The 27,916-nt window shown below is 40.9% G+C and overlaps 1 protein-coding gene across 3 annotated transcripts in view; it reads right to left on the reverse strand.

The window, feature by feature from the left end:
* Positions 1-430: 430 nt before the first annotated feature.
* NPLOC4 (NPL4 homolog, ubiquitin recognition factor) overlaps positions 431-27,916 on the reverse strand; it is a 59,108-nt gene continuing 31,622 nt past the window's right edge. For all 3 annotated transcript variants that reach the window (XM_070740222.1, XM_070740223.1, XM_070740221.1), the window contains exons 12-17: positions 26,961-27,121; positions 8,755-8,826; positions 6,232-6,327; positions 4,080-4,196; positions 2,848-2,950; positions 431-2,387 (exon numbers count right to left, since the gene is read on the reverse strand). In XM_070740222.1, coding sequence (XP_070596323.1) covers positions 2,230-2,387; positions 2,848-2,950; positions 4,080-4,196; positions 6,232-6,327; positions 8,755-8,826; positions 26,961-27,121 — 707 coding nt within the window. In that variant the 3' untranslated portion in view covers positions 431-2,229. The remainder of the gene's footprint in view (positions 2,388-2,847; positions 2,951-4,079; positions 4,197-6,231; positions 6,328-8,754; positions 8,827-26,960; positions 27,122-27,916) is intronic.

A 27,916-nucleotide genomic window follows, 5' to 3' on the forward strand; every position in this document is an offset into this window, starting at 1 on the left:
TGAGTCGTTAACCCTGACCCTTGGACTCATAAACCAGCATTCCTTGTGCAGTTGCTGTGGCATTAAGCCAATACTGGACATAAAGAAACCTTTTGCCTTTTGCAAGCTTCTCTGTGTGTGTTTGTATAGTTGCTTTGTTGGGTGGCCAGCCGGCCAGGCAGAACACTTTACTTGCCAGATTGGATAAAAACACGAATACCAATATTTTTGTTATGAGATTTGAAACAAGAGCTGACTGCACACATGCACAGCAAGCACTTTAGAAATTAGATATTGTTGGGACTTGAAGTGAATCACCATGACATATATATCTGTATTGGAACAATGCATGAATGGTGGTCGGGAGAAATGTTTGGGCCCAAAGGCTGCATAAATTCAAAATGAGTAGAGCACAAAATGGAGAAAGCAACAAAAGAATCCGAAGCCATCATTTTTGATGCTTTTAATAGGTTTTTATTTGCAGGGCTGTTATTCAGTTGTCCAGTTCAAACCAAATGTACACCTCTGCAACCCAAAGAACCAAGAAGAACAGCAAGAGCGGCTACAGCCCGTTGAGCTTGAAAAATCTAGTCAAAATGCAAACCCAGGAAACAAAAGTCACATGTCCTGCCAGCAATAACTAGGGCCAGAGAGAGTGTTTATGAGCCCCAGCTACATCTGCCTTGAAAGGCAAAGACCGTGTCCTTCCCAGCAAGTATTTGGAGGCCAGTCCTACATACCCATGATGAAAATGGGAGCTGGGACAGAGGCACATTTTTTGGTGGTGACGAAGACCTAGGAATATAAACTATGGAAGGGCAAAAACAAAAGCTGTATGTCCACATAACCAGAAAGCTGACGTGAAGGGCCTCTTTTTCTCTAATGTTGTGAGGTTCGTCAAGATGATTATATGGGTTTGCTATGCAGAATACTTCTGCGAGGGGAATCAATTGTGAATTAACATAAAACAGTCCTAGCAGATATATTGGGAATTTTGGATAATGAAAAAAAACCCTCTCTGGACACTTTTGAAAGGAGGAGCCCAAGTATCAGAGGAAATAAGGAATAGGAGGCACAGCTAATATATGATTATGTGAACAGTAGGCAGGGTTGTGTTCTAGAGGCAAGGCCATTTCTATTGCAGTGACTGTGTTCTAGAGGCAAGGTAATTTTTACACAGGCATTTTAGTGAGGTAAGACAAACTCCCATTGCAACATATGTTCCATTTAACTTTGTTGTGCTGATCCCTGTGTAGTCATTAATAGACACAAATAAAATGCCTAGATATTTTGCCCAATCATAGCTTTGGATCCCAGGAAATTGCTTTAAATATAGAGGGAAAATAGTGCATGGAGACTTGGTGCAAATAACTGCTTGTGAATTGTTGCTTTCCCAGTCCTGACACAGCTGGAATGAAGCTGCTGTAGGGTTCCAAACCTGCAAGTGACAGGATATGCTTCCCGTTGCCAAACCAGGATGAAAATCACCTTCTCTCTTAGCTAATGGTAGATGAGGATTTCTGGGAATTATTTTAACCTGCTGCTGTTAGGGATGTAGGCCAAGACATGGATGAAGATACAACCAGAATCATCCCTTCCTGGTTGAGAAAGATGTCCTTCCCCCACTCTCCAGTGCCAAGGTTTAACCTGGGGCTTTAAAGCCACAGTATGTCCTGTGATCGCACATCACTCAGTTTGAAGCTATAATGAGAGAGTGGACCAATGTGGCTCAGGCACCAGTGACCCAGAAACTCTGGGGCTAAATGCAAAGCATGTCAAGAGAACAACATTACACAAGCTAGCCCTGCAGGACCAAGTCATCCCTTCAACACTACTGCCTAGCCTCACTGACAAGCTTAAGGCGGGGAAAGCTTGTGGCATGCAAGCTAACAGGGCGACACGGCCACACCGCCATGAGCCCACAGAGCTGATCAGCCACCTGCACGACTTCAGCTCAAGGGAAGCAGGACCTCTGGCTTTCTACAATACTGAGAGCAAAGAAAAGACAAGGCAGCACAGTGGGGCCATCTTATTCCCCCCCCCCCACCAGGACATCCTGTTCCAACTGCAAGCTGCCACCTTGTTAAATGGCAATTGAATACCTGTGATATGGGTCCTTTCCTGTCTTGCCCAGCCCCACACAGCACATCATCTCAGGAGGAAGAACAGTCCTGCCTGGCTAAAGGTTTGCCTCTGTATTTCTGCCAGTTGGTCTGTAATGGCCGCCCCGATCGCCAAGCCAAACAGGGCCTAGCTGCGTGGGAGGCTACACATCTCACAATGATCTGTGCCTGGTTGGTTCATGAAGGTGCAGTGCTGACAGGCCCACATTGAAGAAGTTGTTGCATGTGTTGAACTGCCCATGGCACCATATTCTTGAAGTCCTGGCAACTGAACGCCCACTGTGCCTGAAAAAGTGAAATGGAGTAATTAGGAGACCAAAAAAGCTCCAACAAGCAGAAAACATTTTTTGCCTGGAAACTTTACAAATTGCTAGATAATCTCTAAAGTAAATGCAATCTTCTTTTAGGAATATCCCCATTCCTTGGCACAACACTGTCTAATTCTTTCCACAGATTTCTACAACTGTATTCTCTAAAAACCCTTCCTTTCTTTCCTGCATGAATTAAATTCCCGCTATATGTATGTATATACGTACAAACATACATACATACATAAGTACGTACATGCACAGGTAACTACTTGGCTACAAAGTGTAAGGTTTTGTTTACTTGTGCTGTACTAAATTCATCTCCAAAGTTGGTTCAGATCTAAATTCCAACACTAGGCAATTTGTTATAGGTAACAAAAGCTGTCCAGCATCTTTGAAGTGAGGTGATTCAAAAAGAGAAAAGACATGAAACATACTGCAAAGCTGTTCAATGGTAGCCCATTGTTCAGATTTTTTCCAGGTCTGAGCAAGATCCTCATTCCGGGTTCTTACTGCGTCCAGCAATAAGCTGATACTGTCCTAAAAGAGGAAATAAACCACATCACAACCCGAACCTACATTTTATATTTACATAAACATTTCTTGAGATTTGAACAGCAGGTGGCACTGCAGACAAGTTCTGAAATGAACTGGATAACAATATGCATTGTCATTTCATCCTTGTTCTTAAGCAAAGTGGGCTCAGGAAATACAAATGTTGCTACTGGTTTCATAATCACATTATAGCATAAATGTCATGATCTGTTTTAGGATTGCACACTGAATTTGTTACATATCAAATTCTGATGTATATGAATAATCAGGAAAGAAAACTGAAGACTAGGATGGATACTCACTAAAGAAGCAATTACTATACCTGTAAGAGTCGTCACAATGACCTAACAGCAAAGTTACAGGAACTGTTCTTTAAAAAGGATTAATGAAGTTTACTTTAAAAATTCTGATTTCTATGCAATTTAGAAAGCTACATGGTCAGGAAGTTCTGGCTTGCATGCAAATTTAACCCCATTTTGCTGAAAAACAGAACTCCTTGTGCTTTCTGTACTATAAACTACAGCGTTCAGTTTCTCTAAATCAAAAGGCAGATGGGAAAGGCTTCATCCAAAATTATGAAAACTCGATGGGAAGTTTCTAAAATATAAAGAGGATAGACTTTGTGCATCCCATATTTTATCATTAAGACAACAATTGCATCATTGCAATTCTATTTCATTATACTAATAACATTCAGTAAACCTGGTTAATTACCCACTGGCAGCTCAACCATTCCACACATCATTACAATTCTTTTGGCTCTCAGGAAAATGCAGGACATTATTACTTTTTCTGCCTGATCTAGCAAAAGTTAGCATTACCCATAAGCATGGATTAAAAGTAGACAAATGAGATTGCAGAATTGATCTTTTACAACAAGAATTTCAGATGCAGAAAACTGAACAATATGCCTAAGTATCAAACTTGCTCCACCCAGGCTGAACGACAATTACTACCAACTTATTTCTCCAAACAGCTTAGAATTGACTGCCAAACTACCAATCTGGAAACCATTTCTAATGAGTCAAGATATCCTGTTTTAAAGTCAGTTATGCTTAGCAGCCTTCTTAATGTAAGCTTTATGCTTTTCTCCAAAAATAAAGTCATTACTTACCCTTAAAGGCATCACTTCATTGGTGACCAAGAAGAGGAGAAGGTGGAAATCAGAGATGATGTCAAGAAATACAGAAGAGGTATTCTGGGACAAATATGTAGCTAGAATGTGAAAGTCCTGCAAAGATTGATAAAAGCCAACTTGAACATTACATGCAATTTACCAGTATATGTAATACCCAGTCACAGGGCTGCAAACACTGTTATCTCAAAAGTGAGCTGTACTTCAAAAGTGGGTAGGACCCAAGCAGTGGGATGACTTTTAAATACGAGGTTAATATTAATTTTATTATTTGAATTCGTACTTATTTAAGCATTTAATTCTTTTTTTGCAGCAACATTTGCAAACTAAAATACTCCCCCTCCCCACTTTTACGTAAAAGTCTTATGATAATAAGAGTCTTTTCTCAGGATCATAGCACCCTCTGCTGATAAAACTCTTCCAGCAAGAATTAATAAGACAGAAAGAGCAGCCAGGAAGCAAACACATCAAATTTAAGAGGTATGCAACAAAGACAAAGAATGTGGGAAATAGGAAGCAAACAAAGCAAAAAGGAGGCAGAGAGACAGTAGGAAAAACTGGGGGGATGTGGAGGCAACAAAAGAAACAGTAGGTAGGATACAAAGGGCAGGAAATGTAGTACTGTAGAAGCAACAGTAAGTAAACGTTGGGAAGGGAAAACAGCATTGTGGGCTCTATTAGAAAACCCCACTACGCCACATTTATCCTGCAGGTTTTGCATTTGAGCTCTCCTGTTCTTCCCAGTTCAAATTTTGTTCTATCTATGAAGAGTGCCAGCATTTGTGATGTAAAAAGAGCAAATGAGTGACACTTTTTTTTTTAGCCAAAGACCAAGCAGATATTCTTTCCACATCAAGGAGAATTCAGATAAAGCTTGCTCCTAAGGAAAATTTACTGTATTTCTTTACAAGTGGTGGTGAAAATAGTTTAGCAGAACTCATAAAGACAGTTGCGGTTCTACTGTTTATAATTTTCATCCAATGTCTAACCAATGATGTAATGCCATTCTCAGCACTGGGGCAGATTATGTGAGCTTTCCTAGCTGTTAAAAGTTGACAGCGATGCACTGAAGTAAGCTAAATTGTTTTTAGATCCAATAGTTCTTCTCTATCTCTAGAAGCATAGGCTCAAAAGAGGACAGCAGGAATAGAAGACAGCAGATTACCATATTTTTCAGAGTATAAGATGCTCCGTAGTATAAAACACACATTAATTTTGGGGGAGGAAAACCAGGGGAAGAAAATTCTGCCTCTGCCTACCAGCATCTATCGGTATTCATCAGGCTGCAGGGATTGCCACAACACATTGCTGCTCTGTCAGCCGCCTGTGTATGTCACACTTTTGGCCTCTGGACATCACAATTTCGGCTTCCGCATGACCCATTTTCTGCCTCTGTGTGTCGCATATTCAGCAAGTTCCAGGCAGGGAACAGGGCAAAAATGCAATGTGCAGAGGCTAAAAACAGGGTTTGTAGAGGCTGAAAATATGATGCATGGAGGCAGCGATTGGCAGTGATGAGCTGTGGCAATCCCTGCAGCCTAGAACGAGCTGTTAAATGGTACATGTGGAGGCCAAAACCACGATGTGCAGAGGCTGAAAACAGCCGAAGGGTGGGGGGCAGCAGGTGGGTGGGGTTTCAAATGACACACAAATGACACACAGACATTTCCACCCACTTTGGTAGTCTGAAAAATACGGTATATTTCCTTCCTTTCAAAGGACAAAATCTGCTTAGTTTTTCCTTTTTTCCAATTAAACATTGCAATGATATTTTATTTCTCAAGGGTACAGCTGAAGCATATAGTGTATACAAACAGGTGTGCACAATAGTAGTCTCACTAAGACACAATTTGTACCCATGGTAGACATTTTGCTCATGGTAACCATACATGCAATTTTTTTCCTGATCTTCACACATAGCAAAAACTTCATTTTACATGACTATGTGAAGTCTGTTCACATAGAATTAGTTAAATTTTGCACAAACCTAAAAAGGGGTGAATTAAAACTATTTACCATTTGTAACTAAGTCAATTTTATGCATGATGTTATCTGCTTTTAAATATTAAAAAACTAAATAAGTGCAATTGTATATATATTTCCCTTTATCTAAATTGCTATTTACACTTACCTGAGTTTCTCCCAGTACATCACGATTCTCAATAGGGAATGGACTTTGAGAAATAGAAAATGTGTAAACTGGATCTTTTGGAAACGTGGTAGTGATCTTCAAAACAGTAAAAATAACAACAGTTGAAATTCAAATGACAAATGATGTTAACAGGCACTGCAAGAGACAGGGCAAAAATCCCATCTATGACAGAGACAGGCTTCAGATAATGCCTTTAAAAGCAAATACATATAAGCAAGTTATGGCCTTTTCAGTATTTTGCATGAGGTAATTAAGAATCAGTTCACCTCTGTCTGACAAAAGGATACTTAAGAACTTTTCTAGATAAGATCTGGATGTTCAAGATTGTTTTGCCTCTTCTTAAGAACCATTTTCTACTTAAGATCCCGAGCCCGAAAAAAATTCCCAGGAAATTTGAGAATGGCAACAAAGGCCCAGCCAGTTTCCTGCCCCCTTTAATCCTGGCCATCTTGGGCTTTTCTGGGCAGCCAGAGGAGCCTTTCGGTGACGCTTTAGGAGGTTTTAGAAGTCCAGAGCCAACGAAGCATTTTCCTTTCTCTGGGCGCTTGGAGAGGGAATAAACCTCTGCCAGCACCCAGAGAAAAGAAATGCTCCCTTCGCTCTGGGCAGCCGAGGAGTCACCACAGCTAAGGAAATGCACCAGCTACAAAGTGAGCGAGAGGAGAGGGGAGCCCTTCAGCATGAGAAGGAAGAGGCAGCAGGTAGCAGCAGCAGTCAGTGTATGGGAGGGAGGCAGCCTTGCACTGGGTGTATGGGAGGCGCGTGCTCCTCCTCACCACCTCAGAGTCCCTCTTTTAAAAAAAGCCTTAAAGTTTTGGGGTTTTTTGATTCCCCTCACCTCACCTTCCTCCTTCGGCAGCGACTGTCCTCCTCCTCTTCTTCCTCCTCCCCCTCCCACCCTAATTCCTAGCTTTTATTTCTTTCCTAATGGGTTTGCACGCATTATTTGCTTTTACATTCATTCCTATGGGAAAAACTGCTTCTTCTTATGAACGTTTCTACTTAAGAACCTGGTCACCGAACGAATTAAGTTAAGTAGAGGTACCATTATACATGCATACATACATACATGCATACATACATATGTATATGTATGTGTAACATATTTTGCTGATAATGAAAAGGAAGGGAGACTACTATAGATCTACTTCGGACTTTTATTTGCCTTCATCAGGTAGCCACACCCTTACTGGGATTTGAACCTGGGGCTCTGCCTTGTAAGGCAGTGGCCTTAGCCTCTAGGCTCCAAGCTCATCTCCTGTATGATACCTACACATTTATGGGTGTGGCGAAATGGGGAGAGAGAAAGGAAGACAGATAGACAAGGTGTCTGAACAAGTGAATCTCTCTGAATTCACAGCCTATCAGAATCTCTGTCTTAAATTGGTGCCACAATTTATTTGTAAATAACTGAAGGCAGCGAACATATCCAATATACCTTCCTCCTCTTATTTTCCCCCACAACAACTCTGTGAGGTGGGCTGAACTGAGAGAGAGAGAGAGTGACTAGCCTCTAGACATCCAGCTGCCTTTCATGGCTAAGGTGGGGTTTGAATTCATGGATTCCAGTTTTCTAGCCCTGTGCCTTAACGAAACTGGCTCTCTGAATTACGTGTTAATTTCTATTTTACTTTTCTACATGTTACAACTGTGTCGTTTACAGATTAATCACCTTTGAAATGTATTCTTGTATTAAGCAAAATATGTTCCCATCATTTCAATGTCAAATTTAAGGAATATATAGCCACCATAGGTTATTAATAAAAGTTATTAGCTATAGAGGACATTATCACTGGTTTTTTAATTCATCCTTTTATTCAAATCAAGTGTTTAACAAATAATTAAAATAAATAATTAAATAATAAAAATGGAACATAAGATAAAACAAGACAATTAATTATTTAAAAGTAGAATTAAAACAATTCAGTTAAAACATAATAGAGGAATGCTTGTATTGGCTTCCCAAAGTCAATATCTGCTCAACAGAAACTTCTAAAGCAAAGTCATGATTTCTGTTGGAAAAAGGAAAAATGGAGGAGCAAAAAGAAAGTAAGGAACATTATGAATACACCTTGAGTTGTAAAAAATAAAGGTAGGTTAGAGAGCTAAATAAATAAAGCCATATCACACATACATTGCTTAATCATTTCTCTGAAAGATACAGCACGCACTTGTTCCCTTATAAATGTAATCACTAACTTCTCTGTGAAGATGACACTTCCCACTTATTTAACAAACAAACATAATTTTGTAGGAGCAGTGAGATCCTTTGAGCGGAGTGTTAACATATAGAAACTAAACACTCCTCTGAGATTTTATACAACCAAAAGAAAATTGCAATAAAAAAGCTATAAACTACTTGCTAGCACTTACTTTTACAGTAATGAACTAACATGTCAAGAGTCTCCCAATTTACCTTATGGAAAGAATTCTGCATATATATCTATTCAATGTTTCTATTTACTTTAGCCAAAGTAAAAAGTAAGCAAAATTGATACTTACATCTATGATTAGGTACTCAACAGGGAGGGGACGGGCTAGCTGAGTGATCTCATTGCCAAACTTGTCTATATCCTAAAACAAAAGCCATCCCAAATTGTTAGGAAAAACAACTAACCAAGACAACAAGGAGGGAAGAAAGAAATTAAACACAGAAAAGCACTAGCAAACTGATAGGATTCTAATATTCAAGCATCTTTCATAGTTTCATCTCACTGTACCTGTAAGTAAAATATGAATTCACATATTTAAATTTATAAAATACTGTAAATCAAAAACATTTAGGGGTTTTAGTTTTAAAACAAAACCATGTAAAACAAGCAGTCTTCTACTATTTTAAAATATTTATCCCATTTTTTCCCTCTAAAAACAGGGTATAAAACTAATTATACCATTAACTGCATGAGTTAAAATGCGTGCACGTACACACGTGCACGTACACACGCACACGGACACAGACACACAAACACCCCACCCCCTTAAACGTTCTTGATACCTTGCTGATGCATAGGTAAATGAAGTTAGAATATAGCACTGCAGTAACCTAGCAATGTACTTTATGGCTTGTATTTATTTTCTTGATGTACAGTATTGAATTCAGAAATGCCATGAGTACACCAAAGGTTCTAGAACTATTCCCAACTTTTGCTCCATCATCACAGGTAGTCCCTGACTTATGATTGGTTGCATAACAACCATTAGAAATTATGACAGATTTGAAAAAAGATCACCTATCCTTGAAGTCCTATGATCACATTTTGGGTGTTTAGAAACATAGAAGACTGACGGCAGAAAAAGACCTCATGGTCCATCTAGTCTGCCCTTATACTATTTCCTGTATTTTATCTTACAATGGATATATGTTTATCCCAGGCATGTTTAAATTCAGTTACTGTGGATTTACCAACCACATCTGCTGGAAGTTTGTTCCAAGGATCTACTACTCTTTCAGTAAAATAATATTTTCTCATGTTGCTTTTGATCTTTCCCCCAACTAACTTCAGATTGTGTCCCCTTGTTCTTGTGTTCACTTTCCTATTAAAAACACTTTCCTCCTGAACCTTAACTGGCTTGCATTCACAACTACTGCAGTGTTCAATAGTTATATTATTATGTTTTGTGAGTTTTTTCCTGTTTTCTGCCCATTTGACAAAATGGATTTGCACTTATGACCCTATGAAAGAGTAGTAGATGCTTGGAACAAACTTCCAGCAGACGTGGTTGGTAAATCCACAGTAAATGAATTTAAACATGCCTGGGATAAACATATATCCATCCTAAGATAAAATATAGGAAATAGTATAAGGGCAGACTAGATGGACCATGAGGTCTTTTTCTTCCGTCAATCTTCTATGTTTCTATGGTTCACTTAATGACCAAGTGATTTGCTTAATGACCATCATGAAAACAGTAATAAAATCAACCCTGTCACGTGATGGCTCAATTTACAACTGAAATTCCAGTCCCAATTGTGATTATAAACCAAGAACCACCTGTAGACCTTTTGAAAAAGGAAGATCCTCTAAAACTATTATTGTTTTTTCATGTGCAATGAGACATTAAATGAGAGGAAAAAATTAATAATTATCATTACAGGAATCCCTGTCTTCTTAAGATTAGTTCCCCCTATTTTTAGCTGTTCTTATGCTGCTCACTAGAAAGGTACCATATTTTCTGATATATAAGATGTACAACCCCCTCCTGCAAAAATGACTGGAAGTGTCTGGGTCTTATACAGGGAATGTTGCCAAAGCCCCACCCACCTGCCAGCCCCCAGTCTTTGGCCTCTGCCTCCCAGCAATTTGCCTCCTTGAAACAAACAGCAAACAGCCTGGTTTGCTTCAGCATAGCCTGATTTAGCACGAGCAGCTGATTGGCGGTTGGATGGGCCTCCTGTAATACCGATGATCAGCTATTCCAGGCTGTGGGGATTGCCACCACCTATCACCACTGTCACAGCCCATTGCTGCTGCCACCACCATTTTCAGCCTCCATGTATCCCGTTTTTGGCCTGTTCCAGGCAGCGGGATAGACGGCAGGGATCCCCGTCACTTGGAACGGCCAAAAAAGTTGACACATGGAGGCCGAAAATGGATACACGGAGGCAGTGAGAGGCAGCGGTGACAATGGCCAGCGATGGGCAGTGGCAATCCTCACAGCCTGAAAAAGCTAATACACTGTGTACTGGGAGGCAGATCTAACTACCAATCAACTGCTTATATTAAGTCAGGCTATGCTGAAGCTGACCAGGCTATTTGCTGCAAGGAGGCAAATTGCTGGGAGGCAGCAGCAGATTTTTTGGGGTTTTGTTTTGTTTTGCTCTCCTAAAGCTAGGTTTGCCTTATAGTCTGGAGCGTCTTACAGTACTACAACAATTTTTTACTTGTCTCTGGTTTCATAAAATGTTGTTCTTTGTTACTGACATTCTATACAGGCTTCAGCGACTATTGAGGGAACATATGCACAGAAGCAGTGCATGTTATGAATTTGAATGACTATCCCACACAGCTTTGTGTCTGTTCCTTCGCTTGGAAATTTAGGTGCTGACAACAATGGACCTACTTTATTTTCTTAAATTACTGTCGTGGCCCAGAAAAGCCAAAATTTGAGCTTGTTTTACAAGTTCAATAAGAGGAGGAAGAAGGCTAGCATTTATTCAATAATGATGAAATGGCAAAAGACTTACTTGTGTCAAACACACATTACTTCAGAAATAAATATACTAAAAACAGGCATTTTTCATTAAATCTTCTAAATCACAATTTAAATAACCTACTCAAATACAAATCAATTACACATTTATAATCCCCAACTGTAAAATTTTTCGTTTCTTATGCTTTGAAAATGTAGCCGAGAGGCAGGTTCCAAGGGTACCTGGACAAGGTTATCTATGTAATTTATTTGATGTACTACCAAGAAACCCTGGGAGAAAGAAGATAAACTTCACACAGATGCACAGGTGTGCACATGGACCCTTATAAATAAAGAAAAATGGAGAGCTGGGGGAAAATGTGAAATCCTAAAATGGGCACTGCTGATGAACAATGTACCAGCTAATCAGAACATAAGGTGTAGCTAAGGTATAGTCAGTCAAACTTGTAATTCTCAAAACAGCAGATCCAAATTTTATTTATCTCTTGGTCCCTGCCTCTCCACCTCATGGAAAAGGTTTCAGTTTCACAAAAGCAATTCAACTCTTTTCTAATTATTACTTGCCAAACAACTATAAATATGACAACATGTCAAGTTTAATCATTTTAACTGGTTAACAAGACAGTTGTCACCCTTTGTCTTTACACAAAGAAGCAGCTGTTAACCCATAGCTGGAAACACAGAGTATTGCCGACCTCTTCTTACTTCACTGCATGATCAGTTAGGCATCTAGTGAAAAATGTAACTCAACTGGCTTTCCAAGCATAATGTAAAAAAATTAATAATCTCACAGATGTTTTATTGCTCAAACAAGGTCAGTAGAATGCTTTGTATAATGACATTTCCAATAATTATTATAAGGGCCAGTGCTTTTAGATATTTTAAACTTCTGCAGAAAAATTTGGAGGGGAAGAAAGTTTACACAGCACACGAATATATATTGCTCAAAAAATTAAAGGGGACACTCAAATAACACATCCTAGATCTGAATGAATGAAATATTCTTATTGAATATTTCACTTGCACAACTATTCCATTTACAAAATAGCATGTGAAATTGACTGTCAATCAGTGTTGCTTCCTAAGTGGACAGTTTGATTTCACAGAAATTTGATTTACTTGGAGCTATATTCTGTTTTTTAAGTGTTCCCTTTATTTTTTTGAGCAGTGTATATACACATAGTCTCTTTTCGTGGGCATCTCTCAACAACATTTATTGTGAAATCTGATGTACTCCCATAGCTAATCTCAGTAGTGATGCACAAGATTTTGTCCACACATACCAATGATTTTAAGAATAATATTTTAGACAAAAGTTGTCTTTCTTTTACTGAGAATACCAAGCCAACAGTCATGAGCAATTATCTAACAGGAGTGTTTTTTCCACATAAAGACAAAAAACAAATTCAGTGAAACCAATCTATAGTTTGCCATGCCACCATATAATTTGCCACTCTGGAATACATTTTTAAACCCAATCAAGTTCTAAAATGCAGAAACATTTCTCCAGCACCTGTTCACCTTCATATTTTTCTTTTGAGAAATTTCACATTAAGTATTTTTTAAAAGAACAAGTTTCTGAAATCAAAGTGAAAAAAAAGGTTGAATAACTTTCAAACAAAATCTTTGTTCTCTCTGGTATAATAATAGAAAACATAGTAAATAAACCCAGAATCGTAAATTGAAGAAAGAACATATAATCTCTTGTTAATTATTTTAAGTATATTTTTGAAAGCCTTTTAGAACAGTAAATGTCAAGTACAGCAACCACAAGGAAAACATCAATTTCTTTGCTATTTTGGCATAAATTATGATGCTTCCCATTTGTGAGCGGTATGGAACACCACATAAAGGATGGCATGAAGTTGCATCTCCATGTTAGTTAAATATATATTTATAATAAATAGGAGGAAGGAAGGCTCTTATTCCCAATTAGGTACTTTTTAAAAAATACTTAAAATACTGAAAATAGAATCTTTCACCACTCTAAATAAGCGGTGAACTGATTCATCTAAGTAGAAAAGAACTGTAGGAAAACTATTTCATTTTTTTTAAAAAATAATTTTTATTAGGTTATTTACATTAAAAAAACTCAAGAAAATACAATACAAAAAAAAACCCCAAAAAAGAAAAAATACACATAGAAAGAAACAAAAAAACCCTCCATTAAACAACATACTAACAACTATACAATGTAACCCCTAGGGTTCTCTTACAGCAATTCATATCGATGATTTACATTAATACGGTTTGTATAATTTACATATTTCTCTACAATTCTTTTCCCCCTCAGTAGTACTGTATCTTTTCTTTACAACTCAGTTACAACGGATATAGTCTCATATTATACAAAATGCCATTTCCATTAATAAGTTGAGTATTAACAATTCTGGATATTTTATTTATTTACTATTGTTATTCTCCCCCCCCCCTTTCCAACCAATCATAAAACAAGTTCCAAATTTCATAATATTCTGAATCCTCCTTATCTTTTAATTTCAATGTCATCATATCCAGTTCTGCATTTTCCATAATCTTCTTAATTATTATATTTTCACTTGGGATAGCTATTTTCACTTGAGATAAGATTTTTATTTCCTTGCTGCGGTTAAAATGTGTAGTTGATGTACTAATGTTTTTTCTCCATTCTCTGATCAATTATTCCTAGTAGAAATGCTTCAGGTTTTATACTTATTTCCTGCTTTGTAATTTCCCTTAGCCAATCATGAATTTTGTACCAATTTTTTAAAATAAGTGGACAGGTCCACCACATGTGGTTATATGATCCGGTTTTATATTGACATCTCCAACAATTTGGCATAAGATGTAATACATTTTGACTACCAGAGGAAAGCTACATTTCAATTACAGCACTTGGAGCAAACTGAATATGAGCCATTAAGTGTGGCGTGACTGCAATAAAAGGCAAATGCAATTTATGCTGCATTAAAAAATGTACGCATTCCAAATTCTCCTTGTGGTACTTTTAGTTTAACTCCACATCTAGTATTGCATTCAGTTTTGGACATATTTTAAGAAGGATTCAGTTCAGGTGTGGGTTACGGATTCTGCTACTGCCTCTTTGCTTAGCGACGCGCTGCACAGGTGTGCATTGTGCGCCATGCGTGCACATGACCAGTATAAAAATGCTTCTGCACAGAAGCAAGAAACAAGATGGCGGTGCCTGCTGCACCACCGAAAGAACCAGCTCAGGGGTGTGGCAGGACTGGGTCACTCCCAGTTCCCAGGACCCAGGCCGTCAAGTTACTAATGGTTCTATAGAACTGGCCTGAACCAGTAGGAACCCACCTCTGATTCAGAGAAACTGAAACAGATCCAGGGAAGGGCCGTGAGAAAAACAAGGACAGGACGGGATATAACACCTATAATGAGAACCCAAAGGATGTCACACAAAGTTTGAGACTGTGAGTTCTAGTCCACCAACCTTACCCGCCCACCCCCGCATTGCTTTATAGTAGCTGTCTGGGTATAGCTACCTATAGGGATAGGAAGGATAAAAGGAGATGGACATGTACTACAGAATTTGCTGAACCACAAGAATCTTGAGTATCTTGACTAATTCTTGCAACTAAGGCCTGTATTTGACATCTCACCTAGCCTTTATCTTTAGATGTAATACACCATTCTACAGTACATACAAAGCATTCATCATTCAGTAAAACTAAGAGTTAAAAGGAGAATAAAGAAAACTAACCAAAAATATCCCACTGCCACTGAAATCACACGATGGAACAAAACCCTATGCACATGATTTCATGAGTCCTTCGGGATTGGGCGACATAGAAGTCAAATTAAATAAATGTGGAAACTAAAATCTAGTAACTGGCATTTCTTCAGACCAGCATACAATAGCCTGAAAAATGCAGGCTGAATCAATCGCAGAATTGCAAAAATTCTGCCCAGTTTGTTTCTGAAAAGAGAAAACTGTGGGCCAGGCAAAGGTCTCCTTAGAAAAAACAATGTCATCAACTGTCTTTATAAATCCTAAGTACTTAAACATCAGGGCATCAATAAAAACCTTTGCTCACTGCAAAGATGCGTAATATCTTTTCGCTAATGCCAAGACCACAGCTATTCTTTTAAAGTCGATAAGGAAACAGAGTCCTGCAGAAGCAGTAAAATTAAGCTACTTTGAAGGCTTCAAAGGATCCATAAAATTCAGGTGCTCCTTAAATTTGGGGGGCATGATATATTTGATGGAATGTTGAAGTAAATCTGGGATTGGAACCCCAAGGTGCAGGAACCAACTAGTACTATACAGCTGAACTCTCACAAGGGAGCCCAATAAAACGTCAATTAGACAGTGGAAAGTTAAACTTCATAAATTAACTAAAATCCACTTCAGGAAGAAGGTGTTCAAATATGTAGAAACACATAAATCAAAGATGGCTCATCATAAATTTCAAACTGAAATATATACAAAGTTTGAATTCCCCATTCAGGGCTTCCAATAACTCCATTCTACTAAGTTGTCACAAATAGCGATGTATGTTGAAAGAAACACCAAACACATATAGGTTTGTTACGCTATAGACCAGTGATGGCGAACCTATGGCACGCGTGCCACAGGAGGCACATGGAGCCATATCTGCTAGCATGTGAGCCGTTGCCTTAGCTCAGCTCCAGCACACATGTGCGCACTGGCCAGCTGATTTTAGCTTGTGCAGAGGCTCTGGGAGGGCATCTCGGCAGTTTTCCTGAGCGCCTCTGGGGGGTAGGGGGGCGTTTTCATCCTCAGGCTCCAGGGAAGCCTCTGGAGCCTGGGGAGGGCTAAAAATGCGTCTACCAGACCCATTGGAAGTCGGGAAATAGGCTGTTTCTGGCCTCCAGAGGGCCCCGGTGGGGGCTGGGGGGCATTTTCGCTGTCCCCAGGCATTAAATTATTGTTGTGGGCACTTACATGTGCATGATAGTGCGTGCACACGGACTTTCAGCACTCAAGGGAATAAAGATTTGCCATCACTGCTATATACAGATGATTTTGCCTATTATATAGGATCCCTCTCCCATAATTCTGGGAAAACTCCAGTGATTACTTCTGGTTGATAAAAAGGAAACTTCTTTTTCATATCACTGAAAGTAGACTGTTTATTTAAATTGTTAATCTTGCATTATTCCTGATTTTATATTCTGTTTTCACATCATACAACTGAAAATTGAAAGAAGGCTAAGCATTTCATGTAACTAACTCAGGTGCTACTGTTAGTCCTTATTTAACCGAGTGCAGTGACCGTTTAAAATTACGATGGTGATAAAAAATAATTTTGCAACCACTCTTCACATTTACATCTGTTACAGCATCCCACATTCATCTGATTGTCATTTGCATAATTCCCAACTGCCGTTGTATCTATGACTGTCCACAGCATCCCGATCATGTGATTACTGTTTGCCAATTTCACAGCTGGCTTGCAACAAGCAGATTTAATATGGAAGATGGAAGTAAAATCTTAAAAGTCGTGGTCACTTGATTTTTCTGCTTTGTGTAACCAATCTCAACTATGATTGCTAAGTGAGGATTACCGTACCTGTTGCACTATATAAATGTTACTGTTATAGTATCTCAGCCTATAGTATTTCAGATGCTATTTCCTTGATCAATCAGTACAGAGAAAATAGCTATTTAGAATATTCATTCCTGTTTTCATATTTCCCAATTTTCAAAGTAGGGAAAGCTTTTATTTCTCTAAGTGTGATGGCGAATCTACGGCACACATGGCAGAGGTGGCACACACAACCCTTTCTGTGAGCACGTGCACTGTCACAACCTGCTCTTCTGGTTTCCGCCATGCGCATGTGCACCGGCCAGCTGGACTTTGTAGGTGCCAAAGCATTGCAAAGCAGCCTCAAAAATAGCCCAAAAAGGGACTGTTTGGGGGCAGTTTTCCAGGCTGTTTTATGGTTGTTTTTTGGGTTGTTTTCAGGATGCTTTTCAGCCATTTCTAAGGCCAAAAATAGCCCCAAAATGGCCTGAAAATGGCCAAAAAACCAGGCATGCACGTGCTGCCCAGGTAGTTTGTGGCAAGCACACATGCAAGTGCATTCTAGTTTGGACACTCGATGTTGAAAAGGTTTGCCATCACTGCTCAATGCTAACTGAGTCTGAGTCAAAATTCAGTCAACAATCTTATTGCCAGTTCATCTTGGTCTTTAAAAAAAACCAAGATAAAGACTGTGGCAAAAAACCCTAATAGTGTTGCTAGGGGAAAATGCTTCAATTTATAGAATCAGTACAAGCCTGAGGCTCCTACTTTTCATATGTTTATCGTATTTAAGACACGGATTATTCATATGTTCTCAGAAGAACTAGCAAGATCAGTAAAAGGCTATCTAGGGACCAACAATCCCCGGCATAGTTACGTAAGTACAATGCACAAGTATGATTTGAAAAAGAGGTGACTTGAAAAAGAGCAATTTTGCTCAGCCATGTAACTTGAGCCCCAATATATGCTTCTTTGTTAGCAACAATACTAACTCAGCAACTCCATTTCAAATGTAAAGAAATAACAGACTTGGACTGAATACCTCACGCAAGGCACTGGATTTGTACAGGCACTGCTTCAAATCCATCTAGTTTTACATATATCACCTTTTTTTCTGACCACAGGAGCTTTCAAACCATCTGTTCTTCTACCCAGTTAGACAACATAGGGGTTCAATAGCTTCTGCTGTATTTAAACTGCTGTTAACATTGAGAGATAAATTCACTCCACATTACACAAACATTGGCTTCTTGGGGCATATCCAATAAATTTCTAAAAGCTCTTTTATGGGAATGCTACTCATATATACTGCTCTTCAAAGCTCTCAGGCACAAATATTTCATTATTCTGTAGAAGAGCACTTGTGGTGTGCCCAGGAGAAATCTCCCATGAGACAAAAATCTGAATCTCCCACAAGACCTTCATCCCAATGAATAATTTAATCTACCGGTAAGTACTTCAATTAGCTTTGCCCCATCTCTCTTATCTAAATCTCCAACCTGGAGTCAAAATATGTTCCTTAATCTCCAACAATAAATGGTTCACTCTCGTGTGTCCCTGATGTGAAGGCTGGGAATATCTGATTATTTGTTTATTTGTTTATTTGTTTATATTTTATTTTATTTTATTTTATTTTATTTGTATGCTGACCCTCTCCGTAGACTCGGGGCAGCTAGCAACAATAATAAAAACCAGCATATAACAAATCTAATATTTAAAATAACTAAAAACCCTTATTAAAAACCAAACATACACACAAACATACCATGCATAAATTGTATAGGCCTAGGGGGAAGGAATATCTCAATTCCCCCATGCCTGACAACAGAGGTGGGTTTTACGGAGCTTACGAAAGGTGAGAAGGGGGGGGCAAGTCTGATCTCTGGGGGGAGCTAAGGGGCCGGGGCCGCCACAGAGAAGGCTGTTCCCCTGGGTCCCGCCAAACGACATTGTTTACTTGACGGGACCCGGAGAAGGCCCACTCTGTGGGACCTAACTGGTCGCTGGGATTCGTGTGGCAGAAGGCAGTCCCGGAGATATTCTGGTCCGATGCCATGAAGGGCTTTATAGGTCATAACCAACACTTTGAATTGTGACCGGAAACTGATCGGCAACCAATGCAGACTGCGGAGTGTTGGTGTAACATGGGCATATTTAGGGAAGCCCATGATTGCTCTCGCAGCTGCATTCTGCACGATCTGAAGTTTCCGAACACTTTTCAAAGGTAGCCCCATGTACAGAGCATTACAGTAGTCGAGCCTCGAGGTGATGAAGGCATGAGTGACTGTGAGCAGTGACTCCCGGTCCAGATAGGGCCGCAACTGGTGCACCAGGCGAACCTGGGCAAACGCCCCCCTTGCCACAGCTGAAAGATGTTTCTCTAATGTGGGCTGTAGATCGAGGAGGATGCCCAAGTTCTGGCCAAAACCAGCCAGGAGGGACACGGATGCAGTAAGCAGGTGGCGGAACTCACAGCTCCAATGGCCTTGTCCACTTCATCAGGTGTCACCAGATCAAACTCTTCCCAGACAGATGGACAAGTACGGGCCCCAGTCACCTCAACTGACTCATTGTCAGTCGACTCTGTTATCCAATTGGAGTCTAGGTCCGCCCGGATCCGAGCGGTTTTATCAGCGAAAAACGTGTTAAAATCCTCGGCACTACTCTGTAAGGGCTCCCCAACTCCCCCCGGTTAAGAAGGGAGTGGGTCACCCTAAACAGAGCGGCCGGGTGGGATTTTGCTGATGCAATCAAGGCGGTATGATACGCACATCTTTCCGCCTTGAGGGCCACTTTGTAGGTCTTAATATGAGCTCTTACAAGTGTTTGATCGGATTCGGATTTACTCTTCCTCCATCACTTCTCTAGACATCTCTTCAGGCGTTTCAACTCCCAGAGCTCCTCGTTGTTATTATTATTATTATTTAGATTTAGACTGAAGCAAAAGACTTGTGATCGAGTTAGTGGCTTAAAACAAGCATTAGTTTCCCTTCAAAATTTTCATTTTTGTGTTTCTCCAAACTGGAGAAGCAGTTCTTGCATGTCTAAGTCCTACGTTCAGCAGTGTACAAGTTCTGCCCTATATGTATCCTTACTGATATAAAACTATAAAAATATTCCCCTGGAGAGTAGGAATAAAAAGTGTACATTATCACTAATCAGATCAATTAACTAAGATAACATTTACTGAAAGATACTTTGTTTTACTACATTTTAAGATTTATATTTTAAATCTATCAGAAATGCTTAAAAATCAAAGTAATTGGTGATCCCAACAGAAGTCTTGCAATCCCACAATCAGCTCAGTCTGCACATAATATTAAAGATTCATCGTATAAATTGAAATAATTAGAAATCCAAAGAATTCATATTATAGACTAACATTACATCTTTATTTGGTTTTCTCACTTCTTGACAAAAGTATAAATGAAATTGGCAATTAAGGACATTAATTCTCTTCCTGGTGTGATGCTATTTCTACTACACTATTAAAAATATTTGTATATTGAACTTAGATGCATATTAATTATAGCTCATCAAACATTGACAATTTTGGGTATACTTTGAAAAATATTAAGAAAGCCTTACTCTAATTAAAATATTTAGATAACCAAGCTTCTTTGTTTTTAAAGAATGGGTTAAACATTTCCTGCTTAAAAAAATACAGCACTACAAAAATTTCTAAATAGGTATCATATGAACCATAAGAATTAAGATAGTTTTAAGAATTGTATTGCTGTGGTAAGAAAAAAATGCAGCCTGCCTGCATTAACAGACTAGGAATATTACCTTTATCTCCATTAGGTTCCTAACTTATGGATGTATTAAAACCTTTTCTTGGCATAGCTTCCTCTCTTCACAATGACCACCCACACCTCACTCTTAGCCTCAGAGGCTCTTTAAATCCTTGCTTTGCATTTTATTATTTTGCACTTTGCTGCAATTCATGCTTCTCGCCAGGTACCTTATAAGCATATTCCACACAAACCACAAAACTATTCTGGCTGGCTGTGAGAAACCTGCAGCTTTTATTGCTGCATCATTTTGCTTCAGTGAACATCTCATCTAAGCATAATTGGGCCAAGGAACCCAAACAAACATTAGTTGGGGATTCAAAGTCAACTGAGGGAAGGCAGCAACTACCAAACACAGGTGGGATTGTTAATTCTGAGAGCTTGCTAGGAGGCACAACGGCGAGCACCACATACTTCACACTGAAGTTGAGCTAGCTCAGGAAAGCGATGAGGCACTATTACAAGAGGAAAAATTGATCTTATACAAGAAAATATGTATAAGATGTATTTCCATAGATATGGCTGTACTATTTATAAGCAATGGGTGCAAATATGTAGGCTCCAATTTTTCTTCAGTCATATAGCTAACTATTCTGTCCTTCACTTGACCTCTCAACTTCAGTTTCAGAGTTTTTGCTCTGGATCTGACACAGAATGTTAACAGCACAAAACTGCCAACGACCTCTCGATAGAGCAACTACTCTCATGATTGATGGCTCTCCAAGAATAAGAAACCCAACCCTGATATGCTTTGTACAAATAATAAGAGAGATAGTTTACGTTACTGTAGGGAGGAGACAAATCAGTAATATCATCTTTTAAAGGCATGGAGATGATTAGGTGGGATTTCAAAACCAGAAAAGAAGGAAGGTAGAAGAGCTGCTGAATTGGAGAGGCAAACAAAACAAAACAAAATGGGATCCTGGGGATTTAGTAGTTCTGATTAGCACTGATAGGATTAGTGGCTGTATATCAACATATTATTTTTAAATTCTGAAAGGTTGGTACTTCAATGTATCAATGATGTACTTCAACAACGTTGAGGGCAAAGGGCAGAAGAGCCAGAGACCGAAAGAGAGATTTCTGGAAAGGAAGAGGAGGATAGCTGACAACCAAAAATAAAGATTGGTTTCTAGGCAGCACTAACTATGAAGGTTTCTTGGTTCCAGGAAAGCAGGAATCAGAATTGGTGGTGGTCCCAAAACCACTGAAGAGCAAAGAGGAACAACGAGACATGCCTTTTTGGCAGAACTGGCTTCCCAAAAAGACTAAAGAGAAAGAACATCACCGAAGAAAAAATATCAGCTAGTGCAATTAACTTCTTACTTAATTCTAGGTAAGAAAGATATACTGTATAGAAAAAGCACTGCAGACATTTAGTCAACATTGCGGACTGCAAACATATACAGTGGTACCTCAAGATACGAACCTAATTGGTTCCAGGGGGAGGTTCGTAAGACGAAAGGTTCGTAAGACGAAACATTGTTTCCCATAGGAAACAATGTAAAGTCAATTAATCCGTGCAACAAGAAAAAAAAACCCCGCAAAAAACCGCTGCCGCCTGGCTGTCACCTTTTAAAATAGCGGGGGGGGGGGGGGGGGGGGGCTTTCCCAGCAGCTTCCGGAACCGGGAAGCTTGGCAAAATTTCGGGGTTCGGGAGGCTGCTGGGAAGCCCCGCAGCCCGGCTGTCACAACAACCGGGAGGCTTCCGCCTTTGGGTTTTCCGCTCGGGGGGAGCAGGAGGACCTTCCTAACTCCCTCCTCCCCGAGCCGAAAACACAAAGGCGGTCTGATGCCGCCAGCTTGAGCCAGGAGGCATTCAGGGCGTGGAGGGTTTCTTAGCTTTCCTCTTCCTCATTCTCCGTGAAAGCTGGAGGACAAATAGAGAAGAAACGGTGAAGAGAAGAGCCTCCTTGAAAGGTTGAGGACACATGGAGAGCAAACTGGGAAGAGGAGAGGTGAAAAACCTTCCATGAAAGGTTGGGGACACATGGAGATCAAACTGGGAAGAGGAGAGGTGAAAAACCCTCCGTGAAAGGTTGAGGACACATGGAGATCAAACTGGGAAGAGGAGAGGTGAAAAACCCTCCTTGAAAGGTTGAGGACACATGGAGATCAAACTGGGAAGAGGAGAGGTGAAAAACCCTCCGTGAAAGGTTGAGGACACATGGAGATCAAACTGGGAAGAGGAGAGGTAAAAAACCCTCCGTGAAAGGTTGAGGACACATGGAGATCAAACTGGGAAGAGGAGAGGTGAAAAACCCTCCGTGAAAGGTTGAGGACACATGGAGATCAAACTGGGAAGAGGAGAGGTGAAAAACCCTCCTTGAAAGGTTGAGGACACATGGAGAGCAAACTGGGAAGAGGAGAGGTGAAAAACCTTCCATGAAAGGTTGGGGACACATGGAGATCAAACTGGGAAGAGGAGAGGTGAAAAACCCTCCGTGAAAGGTTGAGGACACATGGAGATCAAACTGGGAAGAGGAGAGGTGAAAAACCCTCCGTGAAAGGTTGAGGACACATGGAGATCAAACTGGGAAGAGGAGAGGTGAAAAACCCTCCGTGAAAGGTTGAGGACACATGGAGATCAAACTGGGAAGAGGAGAGGTGAAAAACCCTCCGTGAAAGGTTGAGGACACATGGAGATCAAACTGGGAAGAGGAGAGGTGAAAAACCCTCCGTGAAAGGTTGAGGACACATGGAGATCAAACTGGGAAGAGGAGAGGTGAAAAACCCTCCGTGAAAGGTTGAGGACACATGGAGATCAAACTGGGAAGAGGAGAGGTGAAAAACCCTCCTTGAAAGGTTGAGGACACATGGAGAGCAAACTGGGAAGAGGAGAGGTGAAAAACCTTCCGTGAAAGGTTGGGGACACATGGAGATCAAACTGGGAAGAGGAGAGGTGAAAAACCCTCCGTGAAAGGTTGAGGACACATGGAGATCAAACTGGGAAGAGGAGAGGTGAAAAACCCTCCGTGAAAGGTTGAGGACACATGGAGATCAAACTGGGAAGAGGAGAGGTGAAAAACCCTCCGTGAAAGGTTGAGGACACATGGAGATCAAACTGGGAAGAGGAGAGGTGAAAAACCCTCCGTGAAAGGTTGAGGACACATGGAGATCAAACTGGGAAGAGGAGAGGTGAAAAACCCTCCGTGAAAGGTTGAGGACACATGGAGAGCAAACTGGGAAGAGGAGAGGTGAAAAACCCTCCTTGAAAGGTTGAGGACACATGGAGAGCAAACTGGGAAGAGGAGAGGTGAAAAACCCTCCGTGAAAGGTTGGGGACACATGGAGATCAAACTGGGAAGAGGAGAGGTGAAAAACCCTCCGTGAAAGGTTGGGGACACATGGAGATCAAACTGGGAAGAGGAGAGGTGAAAAACCCTCCGTGAAAGGTTGAGGACACATGGAGATCAAACTGGGAAGAGGAGAGGTGAAAAACCCTCCGTGAAAGGTTGAGGACACATGGAGATCAAACTGGGAAGAGGAGAGGTAAAAAACCCTCCTTGAAAGGTTGAGGACACATGGAGATCAAACTGGGAAGAGGAGAGGTGAAAAACCCTCCTTGAAAGGTTGAGGACACATGGAGATCAAACTGGGAAGAGGAGAGGTGAAAAACCCTCCGTGAAAGGTTGAGGACACATGGAGATCAAACTGGGAAGAGGAGAGGTGAAAAACCCTCCGTGAAAGGTTGAGGACACATGGAGATCAAACTGGGAAGAGGAGAGGTGAAAAACCCTCCGTGAAAGGTTGAGGACACATGGAGATCAAACTGGGAAGAGGAGAGGTGAAAAACCCTCCGTGAAAGGTTGAGGACACATGGAGATCAAACTGGGAAGAGGAGAGGTGAAAAACCCTCCGTGAAAGGTTGAGGACACATGGAGATCAAACTGGGAAGAGGAGAGGTGAAAAAGCCTCCTTGAAAGGTTGAGGACACATGGAGAGCAAACTGGGAAGAGGAGAGGTGAAAAAGCCTCCTTGAAAGGTTGAGGACACATGGAGAGCAAACTGGGAAGAGGAGAGGTGAAAAAGCCTCCTTGAAAGGTTGGGGACACATGGAGAGCAAACTGGGAAGAGGAGAGATGAAAAACCCTCTTTGAAAGGTTGGGGACACATGGAGAGCAAACTGGGAAGAGGAGAGGTGAAAAACCCTCTGTGAAAGGTTGAGGACACATGGAGAGCAAACTGGGAAGAGGAGAGGTGAAAAACCCTCCTTGAAAGGTTGATCTCCCAGTTTGATCTCCATGTGTCCTCAACCTTTCACGGAGGGTTTTTCACCTCTCCTCTTCCCAGTTTGATCTCCATGTGTCCCCAACCTTTCACGGAGGGTTTTTCACCTCTCCTCTTCCCAGTTTGATCTCCATGTGTCCCCAACCTTTCACGGAGGGTTTTTCACCTCTCCTCTTCCCAGTTTGCTCTCCATGTGTCCCCAACCTTTCACAGAGGGTTTTTCACCTCTCCTCTTCCCAGTTTGCTCTCCATGTGTCCCCAACCTTTCACAGAGGGTTTTTCACCTCTCCTCTTCCCAGTTTGATCTCCATGTGTCCTCAACCTTTCACGGAGGGTTTTTCACCTCTCCTCTTCCCAGTTTGCTCTCCATGTGTCCCCAACCTTTCACGGAGGGTTTTTCACCTCTCCTCTTCCCAGTTTGATCTCCATGTGTCCTCAACCTTTCACGGAGGGTTTTTCACCTCTCCTCTTCCCAGTTTGATCTCCATGTGTCCCCAACCTTTCACGGAGGGTTTTTCACCTCTCCTCTTCCCAGTTTGATCTCCATGTGTCCTCAACCTTTCACGGAGGGTTTTTCACCTCTCCTCTTCCCAGTTTGCCCTCCATGTGTCCTCAACCTTTCAAGGAGGCTCTTCTCTTCACAGTTTCCTCTCTATTTGTCCTCCAGCTTTCACGGAGAATGGGGAAGAGGAAAGCTAAGAAACCCTCCACGCCCTGAATGCCTCCTGGCTCAAGCGGGGCGGCATCAGACCGCCTTTGTGTTTTCGGCTGGGGAGGAGGGAGTTAGGAAGGTCCTCCTGCTCCCCCAGCCGAAAACCCAAAGGCGGAAGCCTCCTGGTTGTTGTGACAGCCGGGCTGCGGGGCTTCCCAGCAGCCTCCCGAACCCCGAAATTTTGCCAAACTTCCCAGTTCCAGAGAGCAAACTGCGTTCTGCGTTCGGAGACTGCTGGGGAGCCGCGCGGCTGTTTTAAAAGGTCACAGCCGGGCTGGGGGGCTTCCCAGCAACCTCCCGAACCCCGAACCCGGAAGTTTGGCTAAAGTTCGGGGTTCGGGAGGTTGCTGGGAAGCCCTCCAGCCCGGCTGTGACCTTTTAAAACAGCCGGGTGGCTTCCCAGCCGTCTCCTGAAGCTGAACGCCAAACCCGGAAGTTCAGGTTTGGCGTTCGTAACATGAAAAAACTTCGTAAGAAGAGGCAAATTTTTTCTGAACCCCGGGTTCGTATCTCGAGTTGTTCGTAAGACGAGGGGTTCGTATCTTGAGGTACCACTGTACTTATTTAGAAGAAAAGAACCTTTAGCATGAACGGCTGGGGTGCACATAAAAGAGGCTGATGTTTTATGACTAACAGAATAGCAGAGTGGGAAGGGAGCTTGGAGGTCTTCCACCCCAACTGTTACCTCAAGCAGGAAGCCCTATCACACAAATGATTGTCTAGTATCTTCTTAAAAACCTACACTGTCGGCACAGCTACAACTTTTTGAGTTATGTTTTTCCATTAATTAATTGTTCTCACTGTCAGCAAATTTCTTGTTAGTGCTAGGTTGCTTCTCTCCTTGATTAGTTTCTACCCATTGCTTCTTATACTGCACTCTGGTGCTTTGGAGACTAGGTTGACATGCACACACTCCTTCTTGGTGGCAGCCCCTTGGATATTGGAACACTGCTATCATGTCAGCCCTAGTCTTTCTTTTCATCTTTATCATCTTAAGGATTTTACCCTCCTCATAAGAAAGGATAGGAAGTAGGAGAGTGGCGGAAAGTAAACTTGCTTTAATGAAGAACTGCTTGAAGTACTTTACATGAATGAAAGCAAAACTAAGAACTTGCCATGTTTTGCTAATAAAAATAAAAAAGCACAAGATTGTAAGCTGAGTTGGGCCAGAACCCTCCTGATTCACGCTACTCCTTCCCTCCAGATTGTAAGTGAATGAAACCGTCTATGGCTTGCAAGACACTAAAAACTACAGATAAATTATATATCTTTACTGAAGTTATATTTTAAAAGAGATTAAAGTTATGAATATTTACCTTATAGAAGACATCAGGCACATATTGTTCACTGCTGGATTCCTTTGCATAACCGAGTTCTGGAACATCGCGGCATGGCAACAAGCATTCATCACGCACTAGAGCCATGCACTGATTGGAGACTTGGTAGCCCTCAAAGTGGACTTGGTTGTCAGGACCCCCTGAAAAAGAGATATTTTAAGAAAAAAAGTTTGACAGAATTAGGTTAGAACACGTCTCAAACTGCTAGATAGGTTATCAGTGATTTTATGAAGAACATGTTGTTTCTGTAAGAAATTCAGCCTCAATCCAGAGTATGGCCCAGACAGAACAGACCAACTTATTCAAATACAGCAGTTCAGAAGAACAAAATGCAACAAACCAACAAACCAAAACTAATCCCAAACGAAAAAGGGATCCCATAATCATCTATATTCAAAGTCTGGGATAACAATTGGTTCTTCGGTAGTTTCCTGATAGACATAAGGGCAGCAGCCACACAAATGTCTGGGGGGCAGATCACTGTACAGAGCAGAAATTGCAATTAAGAAAGCTAGCTTTCTGTAATAATCTTTTTTTTTAATTGATGAGACTCAGAACACACCACCCTGCTGGACCAAATCAGATGAGCAGAAGCAACTGGAGACCTCTGAGATAGCAGGCTCTATGCCAGGAAAGGTTTTAAGGTGATAACTAGGATCTTGAATTGCCCCCAGAAGCTGGCAACCAGTACAGCCTGCAAAGCGGCACCATCATGTTCCCATGTGTTGCCCCTATCATTGTTTGCACCACCCTATTCTCAAGAGTGACTGCCTGACAGCACTAAACATACAAATATTTAGTCTACACGAAGAAGTTTTAAATAATATATAAAACCATGTAGTCATTTACCAACAATTCCCCCACATCCTCAATGATCCATGTTTCTGTATAAGTGCTTCCTAAATGTTCAAAACTTTGGATAGCAAGTTAAATCA

Source organism: Erythrolamprus reginae, chromosome 2 (genome assembly GCF_031021105.1).
Source record: "Erythrolamprus reginae isolate rEryReg1 chromosome 2, rEryReg1.hap1, whole genome shotgun sequence".
Taxonomy (NCBI): Eukaryota; Metazoa; Chordata; class Lepidosauria; order Squamata; family Dipsadidae; genus Erythrolamprus; species Erythrolamprus reginae.